Source organism: Cavia porcellus, unplaced genomic scaffold (genome assembly GCF_034190915.1).
Source record: "Cavia porcellus strain 051 isolate PalLab524CR breed Dunkin Hartley unplaced genomic scaffold, mCavPor4.1 scaffold_8, whole genome shotgun sequence".
NCBI classification, from domain to species: domain Eukaryota; kingdom Metazoa; phylum Chordata; class Mammalia; order Rodentia; family Caviidae; genus Cavia; species Cavia porcellus.
In genome coordinates, this window is record NW_026947491.1 from 10112595 (window position 1) to 10129469 (window position 16875).

General features: G+C 37.8%; 2 protein-coding genes across 2 annotated transcripts in view; one reads left to right on the forward strand and one right to left on the reverse strand.

The window, feature by feature from the left end:
• Positions 1 to 16875, forward strand: part of LOC101787885 (ankyrin repeat domain-containing protein 27-like) — an 81039-nt gene that overhangs the window by 5554 nt on the left and 58610 nt on the right. The window contains exon 4 of the mRNA XM_063254323.1: positions 2807 to 2910. Within this exon, the coding sequence (XP_063110393.1) occupies positions 2807 to 2910 (104 nt within the window). The remainder of the gene's footprint in view (positions 1 to 2806; positions 2911 to 16875) is intronic.
• Positions 7898 to 9197, reverse strand: LOC134477228 (zinc finger and SCAN domain-containing protein 23-like; the record flags this gene model as incomplete). Its single annotated transcript, XM_063254333.1, has 1 exon — positions 7898 to 9197. A coding segment is annotated over one exon (1191 nt), but the record flags the coding sequence as incomplete, so codon positions are not given.

Consider the following 16875-nt stretch of genomic DNA (forward strand, 5'->3'; position numbering starts at 1 on the left):
CTCTAGTCCTCATCTAGACTTGTGCATTTCTGTGGTCAGGAGAAAGGTTTGAAACAGTTGAGGCTCTGTCCTGGAGATTTGGGTTCAGTAAATGTCTTAAGCCCTGACATGGATATTTCAAAACATTTCCTCAAGATTCTGACGTAGCTCAGAAGCATTTAATGGACAGGCATGTTTAATGGTGAATTCCTAATTCTCAGAAACTGAAGAAATCTCTAGATGAGTTGGATTAAATACCACTTCCTTCTAATCTCTCCTTTCCAATAAAATCAGGCCAACTTTCATTTGTCTTTCTCTACCTCTGTCCATGGGAAGTGAAAAGGAGTATCATCAGTGAAACCTCTTATTTTGCAGAATCCCACCACTTTCCCTCCCATCTGCAGTCATTCACTGCCACTGTGAAGCTCTGTAGAAATTCTCTGATGGTTGAGATTGAATCTTGAAGAATGTCACATCTCTTTATCATCATTAGTGCCTCTCTTTATTATCATTAATGGCCCAGTGTTGACAAATGGTGATTTGCAGGAGTTTGAACAATATCCATCTTGAGCCTGTATTTAGTTGAAGGCATGTGATAGACTATTTCAATGTATTAAGTGACCCCCCTGGTGAAAATCCTTGAAATTGTAAGAACATAGGTGGGAATGTTTTATACATTTTTATTGCTTATTTTTATTTTGTGTGTGTGTGTGTGTGTGTTACTAATGATTGATCCTAGGACTTTTCCATTGAGCTGCATCCCCAGCACTCATCACTCATCACTTTTAAAAATTTGAGACAGTGTCTCACTAAGTTGCAGAGACAGAAATCAAATCTGAACTTGGATCCCTCTTCTTAGCCTCCCAGAATGATAAGATTACAGATGTTCCTGTCCCCTGTCCCGCTGGGAATAGTTTTGATAATTTCCTTTCGGCACTCCTTTTTACCTGCTTAACAGTCAGGGAGAACTGCATACACATGGAGGAAAAGTATGCGTGCTGGAAAAATTATTAAAATAGGTATAATCTTTTTTATTTCATAGCAGGACCTCTCTTTTTGGTAAAACATGATGTTAAGGGAAGAATTTTACATTGTACACAACCATTTGGAAGCACATGCACAGCAAAGATATAAGCAGAACACTATGGACTAAATGTGCCTTTTAGCTCTATGCAATTTGCTTCCATCAACTGAATTCACAATGAAATTTCAGAAAACATCTCCATAATTTGAAGTTGGAGATGCTCACAAAGAAGAGGCTGTGCTGTCTTCAGAGCCCCTGTGACTGTGAGGGTGTGCCCCCTGTACAGGAAGCTCCCATGGCTTATCCAGTTTGCTATTGGCTCAATTCTGTACTTCTTCCTGCCCACTACTGTGCTTCTGTGAGAGTTTCCAGTTCTTAAATGATGGTATATTTTAATGTAGTCAGGAATTTCAGAATATCTTATATTCATTTATAAGGATGTAATCTAGATTTTAGAATGAATATTTTAAAATGGAATGAAGTTTAGAGATTCTTTAAAAAAGGTTTCCCATATACTATAAGTAACCATGTTCCTATTAGAATGCCTGAAGGTATTATTAATTATAATCACAACTGGATAGTTTGTGCATGTTACCAAGAATTTTGTATCTTCTTTTTCAGCCTTATCCCTTAAAAATATAAGCGACTTAGTGAGTTTCATTATGATACAATTTTCATATTGAGAAAATTCATATTGAGAAAATTCTGAGAAAATTTTCATATTATGCAGTGTTAGAATTTGTTCATTATGAGAAAATCCATCTTGAGCAGTATTAGAATTTATTTATTATGGGAAAATGCAAATTAAGCAGTATTAGAATCTTTATTGATGAACTATATTTTACCTCTGATTTCTATAACATTAGTAATTAAAATGGAAACAGAATATAACTTATTAAAAACAATAGCTATGCTGCGTGGGGATCTTAGCATTATCAGCATAAATGACAATTGAAATTTTGTACTGATCTTTTCCACTTTCATCTAGTAATAGGACAGAACCCCATGGATTGTGTAGTAATAAGGGATCCATGTTCACTTGGATCATGTCCTCAGGGACTCCTTGAAAGCTGGAATGGTTAAGAATTGTATTTGGATCCTTACACTAGGTGGAGAATCCAACAAGTTTCTTGCCTAACTCAGAAAAAATTTCCATAGTACTAGAAAGCTCTCAGCTCTGTATCCCTGAAACTGTTAATTCCTCATGTTGATATTTGTCAGAAGAAAAGTAATGTTAAATAGGAGTAAAGCAAAGGTAAAGAGATTTTAATACTGAGGAAATAATGCAGTTTTATAATTTCTCAAACATGATTATCAAATCTGTTGAGACATAGAAGTCATGGAAAATTATTCTTTGGAAGATAGGCTGAGAATTCCTGCCCTAGGGATGATGATTTAACTCATTAATTTAATCCAAATCCTTCAATCATTTTTGACTGTGCATTATGGTTGGAGCTACTGAGAAAAAAGATACAGCCCCTGCCCTGAAGGTGCATTTGATTGAAGCGGGAGATGTTACATAACTCTGAGTACCATGATAAAGGCTGTGATGGAAAGACCCTTGGAACCAGTGACTGGAGCGAGTTGTGACCCTGGGGTTTCTGTAGCCACTGTGGGCAGAGAGCATGCACTGCAGAGGGTATGGCAGGGCAGCACGTGTGGAAGCACTGGGAGTGAGAAGGAAGAGACTGCTGTGTGTTGTTATCTATATCAGGTTAACAGTCAGGGTCCTTCACAAGCTGTTCAGTTCAGCTGAGAAGCAGGCAGTTGTGTGGGTTTTAAATTGTTTCTGCTTCTCCACAGGAAGGCCTCACACCACTTATGCTTGCTCTAAGGGAAAACAGAATGGAAGCGGCAGCATTGTTAAAAAAGACAGAAACAAAGAATGTGGTGAATGAGCCGGAAAGGTATGGTTGTTCTTTTTTTAAACAAGAGTTCAGCAGTGTTGTGGAGTGGTAATAAGTCAAATAAGTCAGTAGCTGAAAGACTACCTTAGTGACTGGTGTATAATGAAAAAGATCAACACAAACCATCAGATAGAAAAATTATTTGGATTGGGCAACATAAGGAATACTGTGCAGTACAAGTCATGCGCTATTATTGAGTAATTTTGACTGATGTCTGCTTTTTAATGAGAAGAATAACTTTTGTAGTAAAACAATAAGGAAAAACACTGTGTATTGCTATGTTCATGGAACTTCCTCAGAGTACAAAACATAAGCCTAAATGCTTCATATAAAAAGGAAAAAGTGTAAATGTTTCTTTTCAGTGATTGAAAATGAGCTAGTAATATAAACAAGTTGGCACATAAAATATTTAGAGAAGCAAAATATGCAATTTGGAGAAGTATGCTCATATAAGAGAAACCAGAAAATATTTGAACTTGTGTTTCAGACTTATTTCAAAGAACTTTATATCCTCAAGTTGCATTCATTTATCTATGAGTTCCTCAAGGTTATCTTTCTTTTTCATAGTGCAGTATTCCATTGTGTATAATTGCCATTTTCCTTGTACATTATTCTCTTAATGGATGTACACACTATTTTAGAGATATAGCTGTTAGAAATTGTGCTGCTGTAAACATAGATATATATATATCCCTGTATGTATGATTTTAACTATTTTGGAAGATTTCTGCAAGGGGACGTAGCTGTCTCAAGTGGATTTCTATTTTCAGTTTTTTGCGGAAACACCACACTCTTTCCTGTAGTGTTCATACTGGTTTATATTCGCACCACCGTTGTAGAAAAATCCTTCATTCTCATCACCATTTATCATTAGATTTTTTTCATGGAAATCTTTCTAAGATAAAATGCTATCTTTGTGTATTTTTAATTTGCATTTATGTAATTTCCAGAAGCAATGATGAGTTTTCCATGTTTTTATTGGCCATTTGTACTTCTAACAAGTATCATTTCATTTCATTTGTCTGTTCTTTTGAGTTTTCTTTGGTAGGTCTATACTTTGATGCTTGTCCTCTGCCTGTGGAGTGGCTAATGAAAGTATTTTTTTTTCCAATCTGAAGATTGTCTCCTCATTCTGTTGGTTGTTTCCTTTGCAATGGAGAAGCTTTTTAATTTCATGAGACTCCATTTGTTGCTTGTCTATATTGTATTTTGTGCCATTAGGGTTTTGTTCAGAAAGTCCTTGCATGCCTGTGTCTTTGAGTACTGCCCATTTTGTCTTCCAGAAGATTGCTTCTGTTTTAACATTTAGTTCTTTGGCCCATTTTGGTTATAGTTTAGTACATGGTGATATATGTGGATCTAGTCTCAATCTGTTGCACGTAGGTATCCAATTTTCCCAGCACCATCCCTGAAAGAATATCTTTACTCTGGTATGTTTTTGACTCCTTTGTCAAAGATCACCCAGTGCTCTGGCTCTGTGTGCTTTGAGTTGTCTCTGTTGTGCTCTCTTCAACTGATGCACATGCCTGTTTCTATGTCAGTACCATGTGGGTTTCATCACTGTAACTTTATAGTGTAGCTCTGAGCTTGGGATTATGATGCCACCTGCTTTGCTTTTGTTACTCAGGATTGCTTTTGGTAGTCTGAGTCTCTTCTAATTTCCCCCAATTTTAGGATTGTTCCATTAGCTCTGTGATAATTGACTTTGGTATTTAGCTTGGGGTTGCACCAAGTATGTTTACCAATATTGAAAGTCAGGCCATTTTGACAGTATCGATTCTGTCTATCCAGAAATGAGGACTATTTTTTCATTTTGTGATATTTTCAGGTGCCTAGTTTTGAGTGGTGTAATTTTCACTATACAATGCTTTGCTTTCTTAAGCTAACACCTATCTATTTAAGTTTTTTTAAATGTTGTCATCAATGATATTATTTTTCTAATTGCTTTTTCAGTGGGTTCTTCAATTTTTTTAATTAAAGAGAAAAAAGAAAGGAAATAAAATAAACAAAGCAGTAAAAGGGTACAAATAATACAGAATTTCAAGAATAAAATACAGTAAGATATCACTAGTTAATAGGTTATATATTGTCATCTTTGAAATAGTTGTCCAAATTATAAAATTAAAGCATGTACAGTGAACATTTATAGAATGAGTTTGCAGAATGTGCCGATCAATGATTGAACAAAAGTTCAGTAATATGGATTTCCATCCTATACACTCAAACATACATGCAGCTATATCCCTTAGACCACCTTCCTTTCCTCTCTTTTTAATAACAATTACACTTTTTGGGTTTTTTTACTCCCACAATTCTTATTATTTTTTTGAAGAGAATAAAACCTAACGTGGCTAAACAAAGCAGAGTCGGTTAGAACAAAAGGTTGGGCATAGTACATGATGTAAAAATAAAATATCAGGTGATGTAAAATGCTTACCATTGTGCCTCTGCTATGTTTTTAAAAAGTTGCCTATATCATCAGATATAATAGAATTGATCAAAACAGTACAGAACAAGACTAATAAAACCTACACTGGAGACCTCAGAGGATTTCAAAAGAAGATAATAATCAAACCATAATGGGCATCTTAGTGAATCTTATTGCCTTGAAATTGGTTGCCTATACCCTCAAACTTGATACTATCAACAAAATAGAATATAGTAAAATCTGACAGAACAAGATGGGGAGAGCAATACTGGGCATCATATCAGGTTAATAAGAAAACAAAAATGTTACTGTAATATATACCTCTATTGGGTTCTTCAATATTGTATAACAATGCTATTGATTTTATCTGTGTGTGTGTGTGTTGTATCCTGGTATCCTGATAATGTTGGTTAACAGTTCTAGAATTGTGTGATGGAGGGTTTTGTGTCTTGGAAGTAGAGGATCATGTTATCTGCACATAAAGGTCTTCTGACTCCGTTCTTCCCTACATGTATCCCTTTTATTTCTTACTCTTAAATAATTGTTCAGGCTATTACGTGAATGACCACATTGAACAGCAATGGTGATAAAAACAACTTCTTTGTCTTGTTCCTGATTTTAGAGAGAAGGCTTTCAATGTTTGCCCATGGCATGTGTATTAGCAGTAGATTGGTCATAAATGGCTTTTATCATGTTGAGATGAAGACCTTCTGAACTTACTTTCTTCAGGGTTTTAATCAAGAATGAGTGTTGCATTTTATCACAGGCTTTTTCTGAACCTATTTAAATGATCATGTGGCTTTGGGCCTTGATTCTATGAAGATGAGGAATTTTGTGTTTGTGTTTATTGAGCCATCTTTGTATTCAGGGGCTGAAACCTGTTTGGTAGGGTGCATGATCTTTTTGATAATTTGTTGTATTTGGTTTACTAGTGTCTTAAAGATTTTTGCATCTATGTTCATTAAACAAATTGTCCTCTAATTGTCTTTTATGGTTGTATTCTTTTCTTCTTTGGTGGTGAGGATAATGATAGCTTCCCAGAATGATTTTTGAAGTCCTACCTTTATTTTTATTGCGGAGTTTGCAGAGTATTATTATTAGATGTTCACTGATGTTCTTAAAGAATTTCATTTTGAGCCCGTCAGGTTCTGGTTTTTCTTTTTAAATTTTTTTATTTAAAGAGAAAACAAGAAAAAACAAAACTGAAGGAGGGAAGAAATAATGATTAAAACATAATTTAAAATTAAAAATTAAGAAATCACTAGTTGATAAATCACATATTGTCCTCTTAGAAATAGTTGTTCAAATTACAGAAGTAAATCATACAAAGTAGACATTCAAACAGTGAGACTGCAAACAATTGTGTTCAGTGATCCAACAAAACTTAGTAATATGGTAATTAATCTTACATACTTACCCATGCATGCATTTATATCCATTAGAGCATCTTCTTTTCTCCTCTTTTTCTTTTTCTTTTTCTTTTCTTTTTTTTTTTTTAAAGGCAAGGGAAAGAAACTTTAATTTTGTATGTATGACCTTGCTGGTAATCAACAACAAAGAGTTCCAAGAAATGTGGATGTTAAGGAGGCTAGCAACGTAGCTCTGTGGTAGAGTAGTTCATCTAGCACTGGGTTCACCCCCAGCACTGCAGACAGAAGCAATCAACATGCACGATGGACCACACTTTTCTCTCTACTCTTGGAAAGCTGAGACTTTTGAAACAAAAGATTGAACAGTGGCTGGAGATACTGCCTTGTGGTACAATATCTGCCTACCATGCACCAGGCCCTGAGTTCATCCCTATAACCACTGCCAAAAAAGAAAGGAAAGAAAAAAGCTGGTGCTGGAGATTTAGCTCTGCAGCACAAGCGCCTGCCTTGCAAGCGCGTGGTCGTGAGTTCGATCCCTGGTACCGGTTAAAAAAAAAAAAAAAAAAGAAAAAGAAAAAAGAAAGCAAAAGGCAAAAACTAACCATTTTTATTATGTTACAGGAAAAATGCAAGGAAACTAAAGTTTTTAAAATAACGATCTGAAATAGCTTATTTTTAGTGAAGTATCCTGGTCGCTGTGCAGATCTGTCTTCCCATCACTGCTGCCTGGGAGCAGTCACTGAGCTGCCAGTAATGAGGCTGCTCCATGTCCTCGTTCCTGACCGAAGGCTGAGTAGAAATCAACAAGGAGAGGTTTTATACATTTGCATGGGAGGCACCATGTGCCTCCTTCTGTAGGTTAAAATGCAAATCATATGTACATGGAAAAAAAGTCAGCTCACGTAAATTTTACTGTGATTTTAAAATTAATTTGTAATACTCAGTAAATTACCTTTGATATAATTTTGAACTCGGGTTGCATATGTTTTTAAACTTTTTAAAAAAAAATTAGAAAGATGTAGTGTTCCTGAATCCAGAAACTTCTTGCACATGTACGTAGATCGAAGCATGTATTATGATGAAGAACTAAGATTTGCCATTGCAAAGCTGTGGCTGTCATTGACATGGAGACCTTGACAGATGCACTTAATTACGCTTTCTTTTAGCCTAAAATTAAAGGAATTTCTCCTGGTATTCCCTGTACTTTTCTATTCAGCCTCACTACCTGAAATTATGATTGTTCTCTCAGGGGCCAAGCAAGGAACCGTGCCCTTGCGACCTTGCCTTGGGGTCTGGGCTCAGAGATTTTGCCCTGCCTGCTCCAAGGAGCCCACGGGCTCAGCTCCAGTGTGGATTTTCTGATGCTGGACAAGGTTGCAGTGGTAAAAGAAGCTCTTGCCACATTCTCCACATTGATAAGGTCTCTCTCCAGTGTGAATTCTCTGATGCTTCACAAGGACAGAGCGGCGGCTAAAACTCTTCCTGCACTGGCTGCACTGGAAAGGTTTCTCTCCAGTGTGGACGCGGAGGTGGTGGAACAGCCCGGCGTTCTGGCTGAAGGCTTTGCCGCACACGCGGCACTGGTAGTGCTTCTCCCCAGTATGCAGCCTCTGGTGCTGGAAGAGGCCGGAGCGCTGGCTGAAGGCGCGCCCGCAGACACCGCACACATAGGGCCTCTCACCCGTGTGCCGCCTCTGGTGCTCCACGAGAATGGAGTTCTGTGTGAAGCTTTTCCCACACTCCCTGCAGACGTGAGGCCTCTCCGCCACTGAGGAGCTTACCCGGTGCCTGCCCAGTCTGCCCTCTGGGCCACAAGCATCTCCGCATTCAGGCACCTGAGTGGTACCACTGCTGAGAGTTCCAGGTCCTTCCACAGGAAATTTTATTTCTTTAGAGCCCTCCTCCACTGGTGCGAACTCAACATTCCGAGTCCCAGCCTCGCTACCGCTCTCCTGCACTGGGCGCGCCTCTGGCATGTGACACTGCAGCTGCTCTTCTGAGCACGGGAACTGGCTGCATGGGGATACCTGGGCTGTTCCTTGAGTTGCCTTCTGCCTCACGACCTCTTCTTGCTCGTAAGTAGGACTTGGGACCTGCTCTCCTGGCTCGTCCAGCTCCCTCTCCAAGTCCTCCAGCACAGTCACCACCTCATCCCCGCTCTCTGGATGCTGTGCGTGCACCCAGGCCTGCAGCTCTGCAGGCAGGATGGCCAGGAACTGCTCCAGCACCAGCAGCTCCAGGATCTGCTCCTTGCTGTGGGTCTCGGGCCGCAGCCACTGGTGGCAGAGCTCTCGGAGCCGGTGCAGCGCCTCCCGGGGTCCCGGGGTCTCCTGATAGCAGAACTCCCTGAAGTGTCTTCGGAAGATCTCCCTGCTTTCAAAGGTCTTCCTTGACCTGTCAGATTCTTGACCACAGGCATGGTTCTTCTCCTCTTTCACGCTCACTTCCAAAAGTCCTCGTGGAGCCCCTGTAGCCTGCAGGGCCAAGGCTCATGACTAGATGAGCCACTTTGGCACCATGATGGCTTCCTCAACAGTCGCTGCTTTCCCTTATCCCCACGTCTGTAATCTCTTCCGGTATCAAGACAGAGCACCGGACTCAAATAGAAGCAACTTCCCGGGTCGGGCTGTGAAGCTCATCCTGAGACGGCGCGGGACGCTTGCAGCGGTTTTCAGAGAGCGACCCCTGGGGCAGACTGTGGGATGCGAACCCTGGAAACGCGGGTGCATTTTCTTCTTGGCTGTCACAAAAAACGGCAGAGGCGGGGTTGGGGTGGCGTCTACATGACAGCGCTGATCGCCTGAACTTGTGAGAAGCAACCTTTGAGAAGCGCTTGGAACAGAGCTCCCGGGCGCGCTGGGCCGCGGAAACGTTCGTCCAAGAACAGCGCCGGGAGCCAGCAGGAGCAGGCCGGACGGCCGCAGCAAGGCCCCACGCGGATGCCGCCCGCCGCGCCTCCCCGGGGCTCCGGCGCAGCTCACCGAGGCGCCGGCCCCCGGAGGCGCAGCCGGCCAGACGCGTTACCTCGGACTTTTTCTCCTCTTTTTCACAATAGCAATTACACATTTAGGGTTATGTTACTCCTACATTTCTTATTACTTTTTACACTAGAGAGACAATGTCATATTTATAAATATGATTCTTATTTATTTCACTAGTGAGGACAGTCTCAAGTTGTCTCCATTTACCTATGAAGGCCTCAAGATCATCCTGTTTTATAGCTGAGTAATGTTACATTGTATAAAAAACCACATCTTTTTCATCCACTCTGCAGTTGATGTGCATCTTGGTTGTTTCCAAGATTTAGCTATTACAAATTGTGTTGCTATGAACTTGAGTGCACATACATGACTTTGGCATGACCTTTTCAGGTTTTCTGGGAAAATATTCAGGAAGGAAATAGCTGAATTGAATCGAACTTCCAATCCTAGTTTTCTGAGAAATCTCCATACTGATTTCCATAGTGGTTGCACCATTCTACACTCCCACCAACAGTGGAGCAGTGTTCCTTTTTCCCAACAGCCTCACCAGCATTTGTTATCAGTTGATTTCTTGATGGCCACTATCCTTTTCAGAGTGAGATGAAATCTCGATGCTGTTTAAATTTGCATTTCTCGAATGACCAGTGATGGTGAACATTTCTTTATGTAATTATTTGCCATTTGTGTATCTTCATCTGAGAAATGTGTGTTCATCTCAGATGTCCATTTTTGGAGAGGGTCTTTGAATTTGGGGGCTTGATGTTTTTCCGTTCTTTACATGTTCTGGATATAAGTCCTTTGAGGAGTTGTTGGCTAAAATTGTTTCCCATTCTGTGGGTTTTCTTTTCACTCTGTTGGTGATTTCTCTTGATGTGCAGAAACTTTTGAATAACATGAGATCCCAGTTGTTGATTCTTTGACGTGTTTCCCATGCAGTTTGCATTTTGTTCATGAATTCTCTGCCTACCCCTATGTCTCCAAGTCTTCTGCCTACCTGGTCTTCCAGTAGATTTAAGGTTTCTGTATTAATATTTAGGTCTTTGGTCCATTTAGACTTTAATTTTGTGCATAGTGATAGGCATGGATCTAGTTTCAGTCTTCAGCATGTGGAGAGCCAATTTTTCCAGCCCCATTTATTAAAGAGTGAACATGTTTAGCCCCATTTTCAAATATCAGGTGGTTGATTGTCTTTGTAGTTGTGCTTGCATCTTGTAATCTGTTCCACTGATCCTCAGGTCTATTTCTTTGCCAGTACCATGCTGATTTTATCACTGTGCCTTCGTAGTATAGTTTCAGGCCAGGAATTGAGATGCCTCCTACGTTGCCTTGCTTGCTCAGAATTGCCTTTGCTATTGTAGGTTTCTTCTTTTTCCACGTGAGTTTCAGGAGTGTTTTCTCTAGATCCGTGAGGCATGTTATTGGTATTCTGATTGGGGTTGCATGAAATGTGTAGAACAGTTTTGGGTGTATGGCCGTTTTCATAATGTTGGTTCTTCCTAACGAAGAATAAGGAATTTCCTTTGATTTTCTAATATCCTCTTTAATCTCCTTTTTTAGCATAGCATAATTTTCAGCATATAGGTCTTTTACATTCTTAGTTAGGTTGATTCCTAAATATTTCATTTTTTAGATGCAGTTGTGAAAGGCTATCTTTCCATAATTTCTCTCTCAGTGAGTTTTTGTTTGTGTACAGGAATGCTATTGAGTTTTGAGCATTGACTTTGTATCCAGCTACACTGTTGAATTTGTTTATTACTTCCAGTAATCTTTTCATGGTGTTTTTGGGTCTTCCAAATAGAGTATCATGTTATCTGCAAATAATGATAATTTAACTTCTTCCTTTCCTATCTTTATTCATTTTATTTCTCTCTCTTGTCTGAATACCCTAGCTAGTGTTTCCAGAACTATGTTGAATAGAAGTGGTGATTGTAGACATCCTTGTCTTATTCCTGATTTTAAAGTGAAAGCTTTCAGTATAGTATTGCCATTTAGTATAATGTTGGCTATAGGTTTGTCATAGATGGCCTTTATAAGATTGATGCAGACACTGCGTAGTCTGAGTTTTTGAAGGGTTTTTAATCATGAACACGTGTTGGACTTTATCAGAAGTTCTGCATCTATTGAAATGACCATGTGGTTTTTGTTTCTGATCTGTTGATGGGATGTATTACATTTATTGATTTGCATATGTTAACCATTCCTGCATTCCTAGAATGAATCCCACTAGGTCATGATGTATAATCTTATTGATGATTTGCTGCATTCTCTTTGCCGGTATTTTATTGAGAATCTTTGCATCAATATTCATTAGAGAGATTGGGCTATAGTTCTCCTTTTTGGTTGGGTCTTTCTCTGGTTTTGGTATGAGAGTTATACTTGCCTCCAGGAATGATTTAGGGAGGATTGCTTCCTTTTCATTTTTTTTGAAGAATTTAAGGAGTATTTGCATGAAATCTTCTCTAAATTTGTTATAGAATTCTGCCACGAATCCCTCAGAACTTGGCCTTTTCTTTTTGGTAAATTTTAAATTATAGTTTCAATTTCAATAGCTGATACTGGGTTATTTTAAAATGCTACATCTTCTTGGTTGAGTTTGGTCGTTCATATGTTTCTAGAAATCTGTCCATTTCCTCTGTGTTTTCCACTCTATATGACTAGAGACCTGTAAAGTAGGTATTCATGATGTTTTCAATTTCCATGGAATCTGTAGTTATTTCCCCCTTCTCAGACCTTATTGCATGAATTTGAGTTTGTCTTTCTTTTTCTTTATGAGGTTAGCTAGAGGCTTGTCCGTTTTGTTTATTCTCTCAAAAACACAAGCTTTTTGATTCATTCTTTGCATTTTTTTGTTTCAATTGCATTGATTTCTGCTCTAATCTTTAGAATTTTCTCTCCTATGAGTTTTGGGTTTAACTTGCTCTTTTTTTTCTAGAAGCTTGAGATGAAGGATTATATTGTTTATTTGAGCTTGTTCTGTTTTCTTGATATGACAATTTATTGCTATATATTTCTCTCTTTAGACTGCTTTCATTTGATCCCACAGATTACAGTATGTTGTTTCTGCATTTTCATTGATGTGTAGGTACTGCTTTATTTCTTCTGTAATTTCATCTGTAACCCACTGGTTGTTCAAAAAGTTGTTATTTAATTTCCATGTATTTATGCAGGTTTTGCAATTTTTTGCCATTAATTTGCGATTTCAGTGTGCTACAGTTAGATAGTAGGCATGGGATAATTTCAGTACCTTTGAAGTTACTTTAAGAATATTTTATGGGATACTATATGGTCTATTCCGGAGACTGTCCCATGCACAGCTGAGAAGAATCTGTATTCTGACATGCTTGGGTGGAACACTGCAAACATCTACCAAGTCCAGTTGCTCACAGGTATATTTCAGTTCTATTATTTCTTTTTTTATTTTTTATTTTAAAGAGATAAAGACCAAAAAGGACAGAACAAAGAACATCAGAACAGAACAATGTAAGCAACACAGTACTTCACCACAAGACAACCCAATATTAATAGTAGCTACCTTAATGTCTCTTTCTTTGAAATAGTTGAGTGTATTAACGTACAATAGTATCAAACATAACAAAATAGTATAACACCATACAAGAGAATGAAAGTATTATAGGGCCCTCAGAACCAAATAACAGAAAACAAATAATGGCTACTATATTGTCTCCTTTTCCATAAAAAATTTGTGTATACTATCACACATATTAAAATCCAATAAGATACAACATGATAGAATCAACGGAAACAGAAGAACAAAAGCATAGTAGGACTTCAAAGCAAGATCAAATTAAATCAGCAATGGCTGCCAAAATGTCTTTTTTTCTTCAAAATAGCTGTTCATATCATCACACATAATGAAATCAAGCAAATCATTAAAACTATCCCAATTAATGAATGAAAACATCATAAGACTTCAAAGCAATGTAATGGGCAATCATGATTACCATAAAATTTTATGTACACTTATCGTTTCTTACACCAGGGAGACTATACAGTATTCATACATGTGAGTTTGATTTGTTTCACTTATGAGTATGGCCTCAAGTTGCATCCACTTATTTATAAATATCCCAATGTGATCATTCTTTATAGCTGAGTAGTACTCCATTGTATAACACTATCACAACCCTTTTACCCATTCCTCAGTTGATGGACACTTGGGTTGTTTCCAAGATCTGGCTATTGCAATTTGTGCTGCTATAAACATGGGTCCACATATATCATTGTGGTATGATGTTTTTAGTTCTTCTGGAAATATGCTAGGTCAAATGGGACTTCCAATCCCAGGTTTTGAGGAATCTCCAGACTAACCTTCACAGTGGTTGCCCCAATCTATTCTCCTACCAACAGTGTACAAGAGTTTGTTTTTTCCTACAGCCTCTCTAGCATTTGTTGTTGGTAGTTTTCTTGATTTTGGCCATTCTTTCTGGAGTGAGATGGAATCTCAGTGTTGATTTAATTTGCATTTCTTTAATGACTAATGATGATGAACATTTTTTCGTGTATGTATTTGCCATTTTTATCTCTTCGTCTGAGAACTGTGTAATCATCTTGGATGCCCATTTTTGGATTGCATGTTTGAATTTCAGGGCTGTGATTTTAAAAATTCTTTGTATGTTTTAAAGAGAAGTCCTTTGTCTGAGAGACAGTTCACTAAGATTTTTTTCCCCAGTTTGTCGGTTTTCTACTCACTACGTTGGTGATTTTCTTTTGACATGCAGAAACTTTTTAATATGTCGTGATCCCAGTTATTGATTCTGGGAAGTATTTTCTGTGCATTTTGACTCCTGTTCATAAATTCTCTACATACCACTATGTCTTCAAGATTTTTACCTAATTTATCTTCCAGCAGATTTAGTGTTTCTGCTTTAATATTCAGATCCTTGATCCATTATATCTTAGTTTAGTACATGGTAATAGGCATGGGTCTAGTTTTAGTTTTTGGCATGTGGAGAGCTATTTTTCTAGCACCATTTATTAAAGAGACTGTTGTTCTTTCAGTGAATATATTTGGCCCCTTTATCAAAGATAAGGTGGTTGAGTGTGTTTGTAGTTGTGGTTATATCTTCTAATCTATTCCATTGATCTTCAGATCTGTTTTTATTCCAGGACCATGTTGATTTTATTATAATAGCTTTGTAGTATAACTTCAAACCAGAGATTGTTACGCTTCCTGCCTTGCCTTTGCTGATTAGAATTGCCTTTGTTATTCTAGGTCTCTTCTGGTTCCAGATGAATTTTAGGAGTCATTTCTCTAGATCTGGAAGTCGGTTGATGGTATTTTCATGAGGTTGCAGTGAATCTGTATAACCGTTTTGGGAGAAGGACCATTTGGAAAATATTTATTCTTCATATCCCCGAATAAAGGATGTCTTTCCATTTTCTGAGATCCTCTTCAATTTATTTTTCAGGGTATTATAATTTTCCCTGTATAGATCATTTACTTGTTTTGTGAGATCAATTCCTAAGTAGTTCTTTTGGATGCTACTGTGAAGGGTGTGGCTTCTCTTATTTCTCTCTCAGTGATTTTGTTTTTAGTATATAGGAATGCAATTGAGTTTGAGTATTGATTTTGTATCCAGCTACATTGCTGAATTTATTTATTATATCTAGGAGTCTTTCAATGGAGTTTTGGGGGTCTTCTATGTAGAGTATCATGTCATCTGCATATACTATTTTAACTTCTTCTTTTCTTAACTTTAGCCCTTCATTTCTCTCTGTTGTCTAATTGCTCTGGCTAGTGTTTCCAGTACTATGTTGAATAGGAGTGGTGATAATGGCATCCTTGTCTTGTGCTTGATTTTAAGGTAAAGGCCTTGAGTTTCTGGCCATTCAATATGATACTGTCTGTGGGTTTGTCATAGATGTCCTTTATCGTGCTGAGGTAAAGACCATCTATTCCCATTTTCTGTAAGTTTCTTATCATGAATGAATGTTGGACCTTACCAAAAGCTTTTTTCTGCATCTATAGAAATGATCATGTGATTCTTACTTTTGGCTCTATTGATATGGTGGATTACATTGATGGATTTACGTATGTTGAACCATTCCTGCATGGCTGGTATGATTCCCCTTGGTGTGGCGTATAATCTTCATGATGATTTGCTGCATCCTGTTTGCCAATATTTTGTTGAGAATTTTTGCATCTGTGTTCATTAGGGAGATTGGTCCATAGTTGTCTTTTTAGTTGGGTCTTTCTCAGGTTTTGGTATTAGTCTAATATTTCCTTCCAGAAATGACTTGGGAAGAGATACTTCCCTATTGATTTCATTGAAGAGTTTGAGGAGTGTCAGCATTAAGTCTTTTTTAAAATTGTATTTAAGGAGAAAAAGAAAAAAAAACAGAAATTGGGAAGTTTTTTTATTTCTTGTAGAATTCCACAGTGAATCCGTGTGGGCCTGGGTTCTTGTTTGTAGGTAAAAACTTAATTATATTTTCAATTTCACTAATAGAAATTGGGTTATTCAGCAGTTTCACAAAAGACCCAGCTTTTGTAGGTCATATGTTTCTAGGAATCGGTCCCCTTCTTCAGTGTTATGAACCCTATGAGACTACAGGTTTTTGAAACAGGTATCGATGATTTTCTGTATTTCCACAGAGTCTATAGTGATTTCACCGTTTTCATTCCTTATTGCATGAATTTGAGCTCTAACTTTTATTTGTTTTCTTTCTTTCTTTATTCATTTATTCTTTCAAAGAACCAACTCTTTCACTCATTGATTCTTTGTAATGTTTTCTTAGTCTCTATTGCGTTAATTCGTGCTCTGATTTTTACAATTTCCTCCCTTCTTATGGCTTTGGACTTGACTTACTCTTCTTTTTCTAGATATTTGAGGTATAGCATCAGGTTGTTTATTTGTGTTCATTCTGTTTTCCTGATGTGGGAACTCAGTGTAATAAATTTTTCTCTGAGGGCCACTTTTATTGCATCCCACAGATCCTGGTAATTTGTATTTGTATTTTCATTTGCTTGAAGGCATTGTTTAATTTCTTCTTATTTTCCTCTGTGACCCACTGATTGCTCAAGAGTGTATTATTCAACTTCCATGTGTTCGTGGAGTTTTTGCAGTGCCTTTTATCATTAGTTTCTGATTTTATAGTGTTATGATCTGATAACATGCATGGGATAATTTTCCTTGTTTTGCATTTACTTAAATATGTTCTTTGG